This window comes from Falco rusticolus, chromosome 5 (genome assembly GCF_015220075.1).
Source record: "Falco rusticolus isolate bFalRus1 chromosome 5, bFalRus1.pri, whole genome shotgun sequence".
Taxonomy (NCBI): Eukaryota; Metazoa; Chordata; class Aves; order Falconiformes; family Falconidae; genus Falco; species Falco rusticolus.
The window spans coordinates 22,528,285-22,543,571 of record NC_051191.1 but is presented as its reverse complement, the minus strand read 5'-3'; the positions used below and the strand labels follow the sequence as shown (position 1 = coordinate 22,543,571).

Genomic DNA, 15,287 nt, shown 5'->3' with positions numbered 1-15,287 from the left:
TTTGAAGAAGATAGAAGCTCCAGTTTTAAAGATTTTACTGTTGTAGTGGCACGTTCAAGGTTTGCTGCTGCAGATTTCCTGGCACCTAGCAGCAGACAGCTGCAAAGTGTGGCCTCTCTGTTACCTAGCCAGTTGTGTTCATAAAGCTTACAGATATTATCCCGTTGAAACCTTGAGCCTTCTATCAAATGCAGCTGAGAGTGGCTAATAGGTTCAGCCCTCATGGGACTGGGAAAGACACAATACAAAATTCACTTTGATTACATAAACAGAAATTCTTCAGGAAAGAAGACTAAAATGGGGAAAAAGGCCTGTTAGGCAGACAGGGGCAACTGACATAAAATAACTGTTTCAGGATTCATTTCAGAAAGGACTAAAGGTTACAGAACACCAGCGCATCTTGCCTGCTCATCAAAACCCAACAGCTTTGACCAAGCCTGGCTAAAAGTCTGAGACTGCTGACATATTACAACAGACAAAATGTTCTTGGCTTGGTGTTGCATGTCATTCTAATTAAAAATAAACCAGATAAAATGAAGATGGCACTTAATAAGTAGATTAAGATGGGCTAATCTAATGAAACTATAAACAGAAAATTGTTTAGCAAATGCCTATCTAGTCGTACTCTGAAGAATCATTTCTTAGCCTGATTAATTTTGTAGTAAGCATGACTGAGGCACTAAACTTCCCTAATAAAACTCACAAATGGCAAACAATGCAAATCTTACACAACAGAGATGACTGGCTGCATATGGGGTGACTGGATTGGAGTGACTGGAATTACTTAATGAGTTACAAAACCAAGCAATAAGCACTACAGTCAAAGTAGACCTGGTAATAAATGAGCAAAGTTGATCCTTAAGAGCATGAGAAGCACCAACTTAAAAAAAGAATAGAGTGGTTAGAGCAGATCATGAGCTTAACATCAGCGTGACTTGACAGCTAATACTTTCTAGAGTGTTTGCGCCTAGAAATAACTGCACAATGAGAAGCAGGGCTAGAAAAAAACTCACCTTCCCTGTCAGGGTCCTTCATCAAACTTAGGGACAGCAGTGTACATATTTCACAAAAGATCTTGTACATGATACTGGTTTAGACAAGAGCTACTAGCAGAAACTTAAGGAATGAACATACACGCTGCACCTTCATTAAGAGGTTTGTGTACCTTTCCAAAGAACATGTTATATGGCACACCCTTGTGTGCATGCACACAGACAGGCACCTACAACTCCTATGTCCAGGTGCTCCAGTTGCAGCTTCTTGCTACTGTTGTCACAGTAACACCTACATTTGCTTAACGAAGTTAGAAACAGGCAAATGGAACCCAGAAATCCTTAATCTGAAGTTACGGCAAGACCAAAGCAGAATTAACAAGATCATGTAAGACATGCCCACTCCTCCTTCACCATCTTAACATAAGAAAGCTTTAGGTTTCATTAGAGGACAGCGAGTCATTTGTTTCAGCTACTTACAGACATGTGTAATCTGGACTGGAATCTGCAAAGCTGCCATAGGGCTTGGTGTGTTGCCTGTGTTCTCCTCTAAGCGAGCCACTCGAATCTGCACATGCTGAACCCCCGAACTGGAGTTTGTGTTTGGTAATCCACTTCCAGACTTGTTCTCCGAAAGCAGGTGCCCTGGATTGTTTTTCTGGTTCTCATGGAGTTGTTTAAGACCTTTTATCAGCACTGAGAGAAAGAACGCTCACGCTAAAGCATGTCTGAAACGCTGCATGTGAGATTTATCCAAGATGAAAAAAGTAACCAAAATCCTTCTGAATTTGGAACCTAAACAATTTATAGAGATTTATCAACTAGAAATTTAGCACATACATAAAATACATTTACAGTCAACTATCAGAGTGAACTTGATTTTCTCAAGGAACCTAGACATTTTAGAATGCTTGAATAAAAAAAATTAAAATAAAAAAAAAAAAAGAAAAGCTCATAAAAATATAGACCTCTCTACAACCAGGTATGGTATATACCCACGCTACAACCAAGTGCCAGTATCACTAGTTGTGTAATGCCATTATCAGAAATAAACGCTCTAATTTTACAAAACGTGGAAGTGGACTTGTTCAAAAGGTTGACAGAAGTGTCACTGGAAATAGGGAGCAAGAGAGAATCTCGCAGTGGCTACACTACAATTCTCAGTCTGTGCACGAAGTGGCCTATCGCACCAATAAGCCCACCCACCTTTCTTCCCTATGATCACTTTGGTCCCACTGAGGGAGTGGTTGACATGAATAAGGTGACAAAAGCTGAGGCCTCTGCTTTTCTAGCATTCAGTACAGCAAACTGCTTAAACATTTCCCACTCCTGAGAGCATGACATTCTGTCTCGGGGAAAGACAGTGGAGCCTGTTGATTCGGCAGTGTATTTATTGTATGAATTATTCGATGCAACGAATGCCTATTAATGTATGGTAAGTGTAACAGGGCTACCCTCTCAACTGCAGCCTCCAGGCATGACTAATATATAACCACACTGATGACCACAGCAAGTGTCCATTAAATTACACCTTTCATTATGACATTCATTAGTCATCATGGCTAATCTCTCAATTTTTTTTCCTCTCCCCAAAACAGAGAAAAGGAGGACTGAAGGTCACGGAGTCTGAAATACTGTTTGGCCCAGGCACTAGTTTCTCCAGCCAAGAAAGAGAAAGTGCTATGAGAGACTTATCTGGGGAGCTTTATGCCCCCGATTCCTCCCTTCCCCCTCACTGTGCAGCTAGTAAAGCTAAGGTTCAGCACCTCAACACAGATTACATTTTAACATTGTAAAGGTAACAGATCTAACCTGAGGTGACAGTTAGGCTGCATACAAGAGTGATACATACTCTTCCACCTGAAGAGGTCACTGCCCTCCATACCAAAGATCAGCATCATCTGAGATCTACCAGCTGAGCTGCTTACATACATGCTCCCACTTTAGCCAAAGTGAGGGGAGTTGGAAAAATCTGCTCCTGTTTAGTTGCATATATCAGCTTGGCTTTTTTTGACGAAAACACTTAAGGATTGCTTGTAGGAGCAATTCAGCCAGCAGATCCAAGGGGCCAGGAACTTCCAGCAATGGAGCAACGTGCTCTTTGGTAACCAGCGCTTTAAGTAGGGAACAAAATGCAGCCTTATTCCTTTGACATTTGTGAAAGGAGCTGTTAGAAGACAAGTGTGCAAGTAGTACATTACCAGGGAATGAAACATCTTTGTGGTTTGCAATCTGTCTTTTAATGGTCCACCATTTACTCCGGAGCCACTGTGGTGAGCGTACACTACTCCATCCTTCAGCTAGTAAATCCCAATTGATGTCATTTTCATCAGAAACTTCAAGTTCCGCTATCCTGGCAGGATACAGAAAATATTTACCTGTTAGAAACTACCCTCCAGACTGGAAGTGGTCTTGCACATCTCCGGTCTTGTCACACATTAACAGCGGCAAAACGGCATGCTAATGAATAGCCTACCAGAGCTCATGAATTGACACAGGCTTCCAAGGCTCCACGCTGCCAGAGGTCAAGCAGAATCATAAACAACAGAAGATGGACTAGACTTGTTAGATGATCCAGTCCATCTCCTTGCCATGCAGGATTATTCTCCTTATTTACATACACATTAGGACTTTGACCAGATTATTGTGAAGCATTCCAAATGATGGTACTCGCATCTTTTCTCTTTGGAAAACCATTCCCCAAACATATCTCCAAGGCAGGAAATACTTCCCAAGATTCACTCTGAACCTTCACTTAATTAATTTCATGTTATGATATTTACTTGTTTTCTCCTAAATAACACTCATCCGTCCTTAACAGAATTTTGCCTCCTCTCAGATGCTTCTTAGCCAAAGCAGATCAAGTTAACCACAATATTAAGCAGTTCCTCATAAATCAGTCCCATAAGGCTCTCCAGGTAAGGGACAGTCTTCACATAATTTTTGCAGATGTTATACACACACTGGATTCTACCAAAATCTGTTTTGAAAACTATAAATAGCTTTGATTTGCCTCCAGCTCATCTACACATGGAGTATATGAGAAAGGAGGGGAGTGAGAGGGGAAAAGATTTTTGTGGAAGTTAAGAGCATTTCTCTTCACAAACCAAGCAACAGCACTAAACATCCTTGCTAGCTAAATAAATGGGAAAAAAAAAAAAAGGAAAAAGAAAAAACCTACCAAAACCAACCCTGCAGGATGAGTTAAGAATATCTGGACAGACCAAAACAGATACCATTTGTACAGAAATATGAAGAATTATAACCAGCACATTCTTCAATCTGGAATCAGGTTACTTATTTTGAGTTCATGTCAAAGAGCTTCAGTAAATTAGTAGTGAATATTGCTTTGTAAATAATGCTCACATTCCCTAGATGTCTAGGCTTTTTATTCTCACCCAAAACTATCAACCATAAAAATCCACTGGCTAAAAAGCCTGAGGTAAAGGCATTCAAAATGGGAGGAGGACTGGAGAGAGCAAAAGATTTCCAAAGTTACTACCAGGTTGCCAGTTCAAATGCAAAGATGCTGATATCCAATCAGTGTTTGGTGGCCTACATGAAATTAATTTGCAGTCTCAGTTTAGTTCTTTGTAGACAAGATGTCCACATCACAGAAACCACCACCACACTTGACCCTTGTTGGTCATCTCTGCAGAGAGGCCAAGGACTGAACGGGCAGGGAGACTGAACTACCCTCCAGTGAAGGGTTAAAGCGCATTGGTGGGGCAACGTGTGGGAAGCTTGCACGGTCGCTGCCTGTGCTGTACCTTTTCTGTGGAATAAAGAAGACTTCAGTCTCCAGGGTTTTCAATCTGACACCTTTCACGAACACTAATATTCACTAAAAAAACAAAAAACAAAAAATATGTTCAATAATAAATCTCTGGGAACTATAAACACAGTAGTGATTTTTGGAGGGTTCTAGAGTTTTTAGTGTCTCAGAAACCAGCAAAATGGACCCCAATGGAATCCTGCTAGAGTCATGTATTACAAACCTTTAAAAGTAACTAAAATAACAAACCTCAAGATCAGATTTATTTCATCTTCCTTGGTCCACTCAGTGCCCCCACTTTGTTTCCAGTTGAGATAGTTGAGCCATTTAGAGCGGCATTGCTTTTCAGAGCGCGTCCCAACCCGTTCTGCCACAGCAGCCCACGATACACCTTGTGTGACAATGTCACCCGGTTCCGTGCTAGTTAGCTCATGTACTACTTCTGCTAGTCTTCTTTCTTCTTTCTCTGTCCACTTCCCTGAAAGAAAGAAAAGCCCTCCAACTTAACTAAAAGAAGATGCCCTCTGTTCTGATCCATAACATGTCACCAGACATTTATCTTCAGTGCCTAACACCTTATTCCAGATGTAAATATTGACCTGTGAAGAAAATATTAACTGTTTTTACTTACTAACAATATATATTACAGCCATTCCTGAGTAACAAATGCGTAATTCCATTGTTTTGCTACCAAGTTTCTCTTCTCTTCCTTTCACACAGATGAATGAAGCCACACAGAACTTACCAAAATATTGAGCAAACTGGTCTAAGCTACCTGAATTGTATGAGTTGAAGCAAATAAACCATGCAACAATTCAATATACAGTAATCACATGAGGTGTGACTACATTTTCCTTCCATTTGAATATATGCACTACAAAGTAAACAATACTTTATTCCTAAAGCACATCTGTCTCTTAACTGATACCAAATATACAATGCATGTTTATAAACATTAAACACAAGGAAAAGTACTTTTTAATCCACCTTAACGAAATATGCTCTTGTGGCATAAACGTATGTTCTGATCTTTCAGAAGTGAAACTGCAGAAACCTGTACCAAAGATGTTCTAAAAATGGTCCCAGATTTCACATTTTAAGTTCCTGGGTTCAGAGTTACACATGTCTGAAAACACCACTGACAAAGGCAAAGATGACAAAGTTTTAAGTAGAACAGCCATTACCGACACCAGCATTTACCTCACCTGTGTTGCAGGTATCCTTCATCAATCGACATCTATCTTTTACAGATGAAGCACTTCTCCCCAGTGCAGCTCCTATTGTGGCCCAATCGTTACCATGCTTTGTTCTCAGCCTAAACAGAAACACGCTCATTAGCACTATATCCAGTTATGAGATTACCAAAATATCAAATATGCTCTAATAAAACCAGGACACACGTGCAGTTTACAGGCTTAAAAACAGAATGGGGACTGACTTTGATACTACCATATTCATATTTTCTATCATCACTGACAGTTTTTCTATGTATTTCTAGAAGCTATTAGCTTTTGGGCCAGCTAAACCACAGGATACTCACTTATAAAATGCTTAATATCTAACTGTCTTGCAGGAAGGTTGTGAGGCATAATTACTGTGTTAAACACAGTATGAATGTTTAGATAAACAGCCAACATCTGTTCTACACATGTTCCTCAAGGGTTTTCAGGTGGTATAGAGATCATTTGAGAAATCTAAATAAGGCCTGATAAAAACCCAGACATCCTACAACTGAAATGAAGCAGAACACTGCAAAATCATGTTCATAATTTTAACTATTATTTTCCTCCCACACATGACAACAGGTTGCTTAACATGTTCAGCCATGACTACTTCTGACACATCTGAACCACAGGCAGCTTGTGAATGACACAAACCAGCTAAACTGATCCAAACATATCCATCAACACAATGAAATATACTCCCTTCTTTCCTTCAGCCCAACTTGGTTTCTTCAAACTGCTCAACCTGGAAAGGTGCAAGGGAAGATAAAAGTCTGCAGCCCCTCTTCTTTGATCTATCAAGTTCATGGACAAAAATCAAAAAGCCTTACTGACAATTCATGTACCTTTTTAATACCTTCACAAGAGAGATTCTATCCTTGACCTTCCACTTTCTTTAGAAACAATCTTTACTCAGATTTCCTAAAGAAAGGGAATTTCTGTTTTTCACAAACAAATGTTGACTGCCTGCAAAAATCCAAAACATTACTCGTTTAAACAGAAGGCTTGCTTTAGAACTTTATTGCATATTGCTTATGTCCTGAATACACATTAGAAAATACAAAAAAATAATCCAAATGTTGTTTCCTTTCTCTTCAGATTAATTTGATGACCACTGTTTTCTGACAGTTGGAGCAGGAAATTTACTTGTAACTTTTTAGTGATTTCGTGAAACAAAACCTGTAAAAACTCTCAAGCTACTAGATATAAACAAAGTAGTGTGATCTTGTTAATAAAAAGACTTACTCTTTAAGTTTTTCAATTTCCTCAGGAGTATACCTAAGCAACAGGTAAATAAAAATACATTATTTTAAACAAAGCATACGGCATAAATATTTTTGTTTTACTAACCACACAGTACATATTTAGTTGCAACAAGAGATTGAGGAATTTGAGATGTAAGAAACCATCTGACTAAATGCTTCAAGAACTTGAAGAACAAATGCCATGTTCCACCTTGGTACATATTCCTAGGGTTATTTGGTCTAACGTTCCTCTCATTTGCAAGCAAAATTCCTCATTCTCAGAGATCTGACTACTAAGAATAGAATTAGAACTTTGTGTATTAGTCTCTCAACTAAACAGCTATTTTTTCTGTCCTGTCTCTGTTCAGAATCACCATAAAGCTGATTTTACATTAAAACCCCCAACAATCAGCATAAGATGGTATTTGTAATTTTCAACTACTTTTAAAAGCTAAAATCTAACATCCTTTTCAGCACTTCTGGATGGCACCTTACCCATTGCTTTACCAGTGGGCAAAACTAAGGGCACAGGGATGAAGATCAATTAGCTCAAGGTCACAGCTCTAGAAAGAAACCACACCTCAGCAGATCCATGCTTGTGTCAGTCTTCCAATCATATCAGAATCCTCTCTGCATCCTTATTTTGGGTTTTTTTGGTGGTTTTTTTTGGTTTTCACTCATGGATACCATCAAATTAACACAACTATTGTCATGGTTGATCTACCAGAATTCAGCAGAAGTGATTTATGATTAGTAAGAGCTAGGTCTGTTTGGTTAGAATCTTCTGACTCACAAATAACATGTCAAACATTAAATACATGACCCTACTTAAACCAATAAAACCATGCAGCATTAGAGGTTTTCATACTTTCCAACATGGTTTCTGTCATCATACATGCGAAGAACTCTTCTATAGACAGCAAAGAGCGGTCGATTCAGACCCCAAGCTATTGTCCTGTAAAAGTCTTTTCTTTCATCTTTTGACATTTCAAATATAATTTCAGTGGCATCTTTTATTCCACGGGCCTAGAAGAAAGCATTTAAAAAAAACCAACAAACAACAACAAACCACAAACAAAACACCTTAAAGTCTCCTAGAAATCAAAAAGCAGCACACGAAGTATTGAAGTATTGAAGCCTAGTATGCTATTATGCAACTTTCTATGTATCACAAATACTACTGTCCAAAAGTTAAATGGAGTATTTATAAATTAGCTACCTCAAATACAAACCCTTGAATACTAGGTTTTGGTGGTTGGTTGTTTTTTTGTTTGGTTTTGTTTTTGTTTGGGTTTTGTTTTTTTTTTTACACTGGAGTCCAGGTAGACATGGAAGCTCTAACCTTCATCCACATTAAAAAAAAAAATCTCTCCAATGTGTATTTAAGATCAAAAATTGAACCATCATTTAGAACATCACGGAAAATACACTGTGGTGGAATTAGCCTGGGGTCATACAAGGGAAGGTTGTCAAACAGTACTGTATCAATTTATTACACAATTTTGGATATTCCTTATCTGAAAGCAATTTTTTTTTTCAGTTAAACTACTCTTCTTGTTCTAATGGAAACTCAAAGTAAATTACATACAAAACCACTGGAGTTAAGTATAAAAGAAAAGCTTTAGTTTAACTTCAGCTTAAACTAAAAGTCTTTATATTTCAATTATTTGAAGCAGTACAAGAAAGCAGACAAATGGGAAAATAATTAATCAAGTGAGATACCAGTAACTAAAAAAAGATATTTAGCTAGCTTAAAAAAGCTTCTCTGGATTTAAAAAACAGTATTACCTATTTTAATGATTTTGTGGCAGAAATTCTAATACATGTAAAAGCAGGCACACTTTCCACAACAAATTCTGAGAATTTTTACACCAATGAAGTCTAAATTCAGGGCTTTTTTTGATCCACAAATGAAGGATGGTGATCCTGTAATATCCAAGCTATAAATTTTCAGCTGTAAGGGCTCAGCTCAAATATCCTCAGTGGTAAGCCTACCACAAATATGACTTACGGGCAATTATCACTGTCAGCTTAACTGCATGCCTATTTTTACACAGCACTCTGACACCAATATATTAAGGGGAAGACAGCAGATACAGGCATCCTTGCAGTGTAGTAAACAAATACAGATAAGGCATCAAAGAAGTCTGGAAGTTGTATTCAATGCTTTGTAAGGAAAATTATCTCTACTACTAAATTTTTTTCCTCTGTCTTCACCAAAGTTTTCATGAGTGATGTATATTCAGAGAAACAGATTAAGCCACTCAAACATCCTGATATAAAATTTTAAAATGTTTTTATATATATATAAAAAATATAAAATGTTATATTCAGTAAGTAGTCTTAAATCCTGTATATGGATACAATTTTCTTATGTATTTCAAATGAGCAATGACCATTTCTACTGGGAACTGATCAGAATCGCTTATTGCATATTCTGGGAAGTACTAAGGGAAGCTGGTTTCTAACAGGAGCTGCATCACCACACCAACTAGCAGATAACATATGCTAACACATACCTTTAAATAACGCTCAATGTTACTCATCAAAATGTCAATTTCTTCCTTTGACCACATCCCTTGCTTCCACTTATGGCCTGAAAATAGAAATGACCAACTAATTACTGAAGTGAAAGTCAGCAAAACAAGAACAGAAATATCAGAAAACATGACCCTCACTACAATTAATGAAGAAAAAAGTAATTTTAGCTACTTTAACTACAATTAAACAATGTTCTTTCAGAATTGATAAACAACCCCTAGTAACTGTCAACTTATGTTTACATAATGTGAGTCAGTCAGACCCCTCTTCTAAAACATCCACTTTTTAAAAACAGAACATGCATTCCTCTATTTGCTGTCAAGTCACATTTTCAGGCTTTCCCTTCAGCCACATCCAGAAAATTTCTGTCTTTAAACTGACAGCTGAAATTTCCAAGCAGGTGATTCCAGAAGCTGGGACTTAAAATGTGACTCCTAGTATTACCTGAGGACCTGGCAACAACACCGAGTTCTCTTATACGCCTTATCATTTCCCAACATGTGAGTGGTGCTACCTACTGTGAGTGCTTTTCATAGAGATAAATGCTCTACCTAGTCCATTGTGACACGCTGGTCCATATCTCTCTTCTTTTTATGCATTAGGAATAATGCCCAGTGGTCACAGTCAAGATGAAGACTCAAGGCAAGTGGTTTTTTTTCCCCAATTAAAAAGTGGGAAACCAATAGAAACAAACATCATGTTTTGTCTTTGTCTATGCCCTTAGTAACTACAATGCCAGCTAAGCTTCAAAAGCAAAACCAATCAATTTTATTCAGAGAAAATTTCAAACCTCAAGTCTATCAATAAAAGATCAAAACATTCCTACCCTAAATCTACATACAGATTCCTCTTTTTCTCCATTCATGCTCATACCATACTTAATATTAATGATCACTTATAATTAAGATTATACTGGTGACCCAGTTTACATACTGGTGTGTGCTGGCTACCTGCCCATCTCTGGTCAGAAAAATCAGGGTACTTCCTTCTCAGCCTGCTAATTACCACAGCTGAGAGGCAGAACGCACCAAAGAGATTGTTTACTCAAATCCAATTATAATGAAAAGTACAAGCATTATTACTAATACTGTTGGAACTGATGCGAGAAAACTCTTCCCTTGTGCCTGATGGCTTCAATCTCTTCTTCCAAACCTACAGAGACAAAACAATAATCTACCACTGTAGCTGTGATTCACATCTCTATCCAAGCATCTGAACTGACTTAAAGGGACACTGATACTCTTCACATGGACTAACCGTTAATACCTAACTATTTTAGGAAAATGACATATATTTTGCACTTCATGTGTCTGCATATTCAATGCCAAGATTATTATAACCTGCCTACAGGTCTTGAAAGAAAGCATTACTAGGTGGAGTGCTATAAAATTATTAGCTCAGGCAACACATGTCAAACTCCTCGCTAATGTAAAAGGAGATGCACTGGGCTTCCTCCACAGCTGATCTCTGTCACTAAACATGGAAACCCCAAGAAAAGTTCTGCTAGTATGGATTCTCAAATATTTTTCTTGGCATATTTTATTGGAAATGTCTTCGAGTTATTAATCTCTTCATTAGAATTACCAAATTTAATGCCTTCATTCATTCCCAATTATAAATGCTACCTGTGATATATGGTCAGTTGATATGCCTGTGAGACAGCTACGAAGGCATTAAGTTTCTAATATATTTAACAAGGCACACATCAAATATGAGGCCACCAAGTCAAATTAGAACAGTCACTCCTTTCTTTGCCAAATCACCAGTACATACTCCTCCAGTCACAGCTGAAAATAAGCTGCTCCCAACCAAGGTCCTTTCCCACTGACTACTGTAAAGATCATGATCTCTGTGCTGCTTCTCACCCTAGAGCACTGGAACTGTAGCAATAGGATTTCTCACTACTTCTACCCAACTGCCTCAGTGCTGTGATGCAGAGCAACCTCTTTGCTTTCCTGTCTCTTCCCCAGTCCTTGGACTGAACACTGAATATCGACTTTTGAAGCCCTATAAATCTAATAAATAAGAAGGACAAAGAAAATGGGGAGAAATTATTTATTGGCTGTTAGAAGCAACTGTCAGTGCACACTTGGGATCAGTAAGTGGTCACTGACAGAGTTGCTCAGTTCCCCTCTTCTGAATTTTCCATATCCGACATCCAGGTTCTGCAGGCCTCCCCGTATTTTCTCACTGACTCAGCAGTACACGCAGGTCTCTGGAGTAGAGCTCACTGAGTAAGAGATCATTTGCTTCTGGGAGAGAAAACCATTACTTTTTTTCCTGAAGTTTTCCAATAAAAAAGGGAGTTACTTTGGACTGACTGAAAAAGATTGGATTTTTTTTCATCCCTAGAAAGAGGTAAAGTCAGAGTAAGAAAAATAGTAGAGAGATGAAACTGGAGAGACATGGCTTAATTTGACACTAAATTTTTTGTCTAGGTTTAAAAAGACATTTGCTGTGGGGTGGGGAGCTCCGAAGTTCAACAACTACTACATGATTGCGCAGATACATTTTGAAAGAGAGTAATGCCAGTGGGGCACATTTTTAGAAGTAGTGGAGTAGTGGTGATTATTTCAGTAGAATCTGGTCTGCATGACCCCTCCACCCCTGAAACAACTCACTTCCAGAAACTTTAATATGAACCACAACATGGTAGCCAGACTAATAAGCCCTACTTGGGGAAAGATGGATTAACCTGAGTGCAGGTTGATTTTTTTTCCTGGTCCATCCTTCTCTGACTGCAGCTTCCCATCTCCTAACCAAGTAGAAGTGCAAACGGAGCATGCACAACTGTCTGCCCTGCATGTGCCGACACATTACCTACAGCAGTTTTCTACCACGGCCACTAGAACCACTGTCACCACTGAAAGCGTGGTCCCTCTTCCTCTCCAAGTGTATCTGGTATTCCAGCTTCCTTCTTGCATACAAAATGTAAGAGAGATGGTGAAGAAAATGCATGGGATCTCGCAGCATTTTTAGACTCAGTCTTCTCAACTACCTTCACTGAAAAAGCCAGACCAGAGATTACTTTACGCAACCTGTAAAATGTTCTGAGACATTTGGAATAGCTTACCATTTTACAGCTTGGGAGAACTGCATTTGAAATGTCCTACCTTTATTTGTTAGAGAATCCTTATCCTCTTTAGTAGTGAACCAGGCTTGACTAACAGCTGACACTTCTTCATTGCCCATTGGGGAGATTTCATCCAGTTGTTCATCCTGAAGAATCTTGAAAAGACCAATATGATATCATCCTGTAAGATCTTCAGTGCTTTCTACCACCTCGCATTTAACATGGAGGCATAACTTGAAGGACAATTAAACCAGCACACCTAGTCACGTTGCTGACTGCTCAGAAAGTGCCACTTTTTAGATACTGCATTGAAAGTACATTCACCTTTCTTAAACACCTGAGTGAGATTTAGCATCTTAACACACAGATGTTGTGAGAATTTATTAGATATCATTCTTCATCCTGTTTAATGTACAGTGAATAGGAACAGTCTCACTGGCTTTGGCAGAAAGAGCACTGTGTCCACCATCTCTGATCTAGAACTTGTAAACATGGTACACCCACAATGAGAACCGTATGAAACTGTTAGGATTGGTGACAAAACAAAGTGTATTTAGGCCTGTTATAAAGCTTAATTTATAATCAAAGAATGACAGAAATACCAGATAAAATTGTTTTATATGTGGACCACCACAGAGCAAGTAATTATCAGTGGAGGGTTATATCTATTGCTGTTTTCTGTATTGCTCTTTGGGCAGTAAGTTACGCTACAAATAACCTCTGTCATATATAAAACGATTCAATTGCAGTTTTCTAGACCAATATTTTACAAACGAGATCTACGCTCAAATACATTAATGTCACACTAAAAATAACCTTATTACTTTAATAACCCCTTTCCGCTATTTGTTTCCCTTTTCATTTCCATTTAAATAAAAATGTACACCAAAAGGTCAATTTTGAAGTTTTACTGTACCTGAATCTGAGTGACAGTTCCTTCGTTAATCTCATCTTCAGCTACCTCAGTGGTAGCAGTCATGGTCACCTCAAAGCTCTGATCATTTTCTGAAACTTCAGAATGGATAAGTTAATTGCCTACCTTACTCCTGTATTTTTTTATGCATGCTACAGGTTTTATATAGTGCTACCTTTGCAATGGAAATTTTGAAGAGGCCTTATTTGGTAATTATTTGTTGACACAGTATAATCATCAAAATGATTATCAACTCCTTCTCTTCATAAAATTTAGATATGGGTTTTGAAACCTTCAGTTTTATACTTGACTACAATTAAGACAATGTGAAACGTATAAATACAAAGTGTTTGATTTGGTGCAAACATTGGAACTGTACTAATGCTCCCTTTCCAGCCCTATCTTCAGTATTTTCCAGTTACTAAAGGCCAATGTTCAAATCCTTTGGCTGCATTCTTTTTCCCTTCAACTTCAACATGATAATGCCTTTATTTCTAAGGAGTTTCTACTAAGTTCCATGAAACAACTGCTCTAGGTATTGTAAACTGGTATTTTAACTTGCTGGATCTGGTTTTGCCTGCCTTTGGGAGATTATATTGAACTATTCAATATTCAGTCAACTTCCTTAAGACTAATTCAGTCCTCAGCCTATCTTTTGTACAACAATCTCTGCCTTAAAAACATCATATGTCTCAATATTATAAAACATGCAAAAGCTGCTGTTTGATCACTAAAAATCCCTAATTGCAGATGGACAGCATCTAGTTTGTTGTTCATTCGCTTATCCTTCAACTTATCCAATATACCTGTGTCTGCAGGCCTTTATCTGTAAGGCAGGTTTACTTTAACAGTACTGTGTAGACAACAATTGCTGCAAAACTATTCAAGGCTCTATGAGGTAAGGATGATACCCAAGTATATTGATAAACCATGCAAAATATTGTAACGCGATCCAAAAAGTCCACTTTTAACCTTTACCAACAGAAACATTTGTTAGAAGAGTACATAAAAGAACTTACTTGGAACTGCAACAACAGAAATGCATGGAGTGGAATCATCAAGGCTTTGATCATCCTCTGATAAGCAAAGCCTCTTGTGTGGAGGTTCAGTGCTGTCTTCAGAGTCTACTTCATCAGCTTCTAACAACAGAAACATACACAGGTTACTTTCTGTTAACAAAACAGTTTCGGAGAAAGTTCTGCTACCAAAGCAGCCCAAAACAAAAGGCGGAAGCAAATGTGATAGGTTGCTTCGGTGCTTTACTACTGACCAGGAAGCTGGTCTGAGTTATGGGAAACAACAGTTCACATGCTTTCTTCAACACACATTATCTGTGAGATTTTCTTTGTACATTCCATATGCAGTCCATCACACACAAACCAGTCCCCTACATCTAGAGAACTCTGGGTACATGCTCGGTTCCAAGAACTGACTTCCGCTAAAATAAATCAGGATAGTTATATCCCTGTTGGGCACATACACACAGAATTTTGTGATTTACACCTAATTTGACACTTCATCCTTCT

The 15,287-nt window shown here is 38.2% G+C and overlaps 1 protein-coding gene across 3 annotated transcripts in view; it reads right to left on the bottom strand.

Annotated features, from left to right (window-relative positions):
- The window catches only part of DMTF1 (cyclin D binding myb like transcription factor 1), a 30,644-nt gene that overhangs the window by 8,110 nt on the left and 7,247 nt on the right, over positions 1-15,287 (bottom strand). For 2 of the 3 annotated variants that reach the window (XM_037387891.1, XM_037387892.1), the window contains 10 exons: positions 14,781-14,900; positions 13,765-13,859; positions 12,889-13,003; positions 9,754-9,830; positions 8,103-8,260; positions 7,236-7,268; positions 5,973-6,082; positions 5,017-5,245; positions 3,194-3,345; positions 1,473-1,688 (listed from right to left, as the gene is read on the bottom strand). In XM_037387891.1, the coding sequence (XP_037243788.1) occupies positions 1,473-1,688; positions 3,194-3,345; positions 5,017-5,245; positions 5,973-6,082; positions 7,236-7,268; positions 8,103-8,260; positions 9,754-9,830; positions 12,889-13,003; positions 13,765-13,859; positions 14,781-14,900 (1,305 nt within the window). Of the gene's footprint in view, positions 1-1,472; positions 1,689-3,193; positions 3,346-5,016; positions 5,246-5,972; positions 6,083-7,235; positions 7,269-8,102; positions 8,261-9,753; positions 9,831-12,595; positions 12,685-12,888; positions 13,004-13,764; positions 13,860-14,780; positions 14,901-15,287 lie in introns of those variants that run through there. The other variant, XM_037387893.1, reaches the window with a different exon arrangement.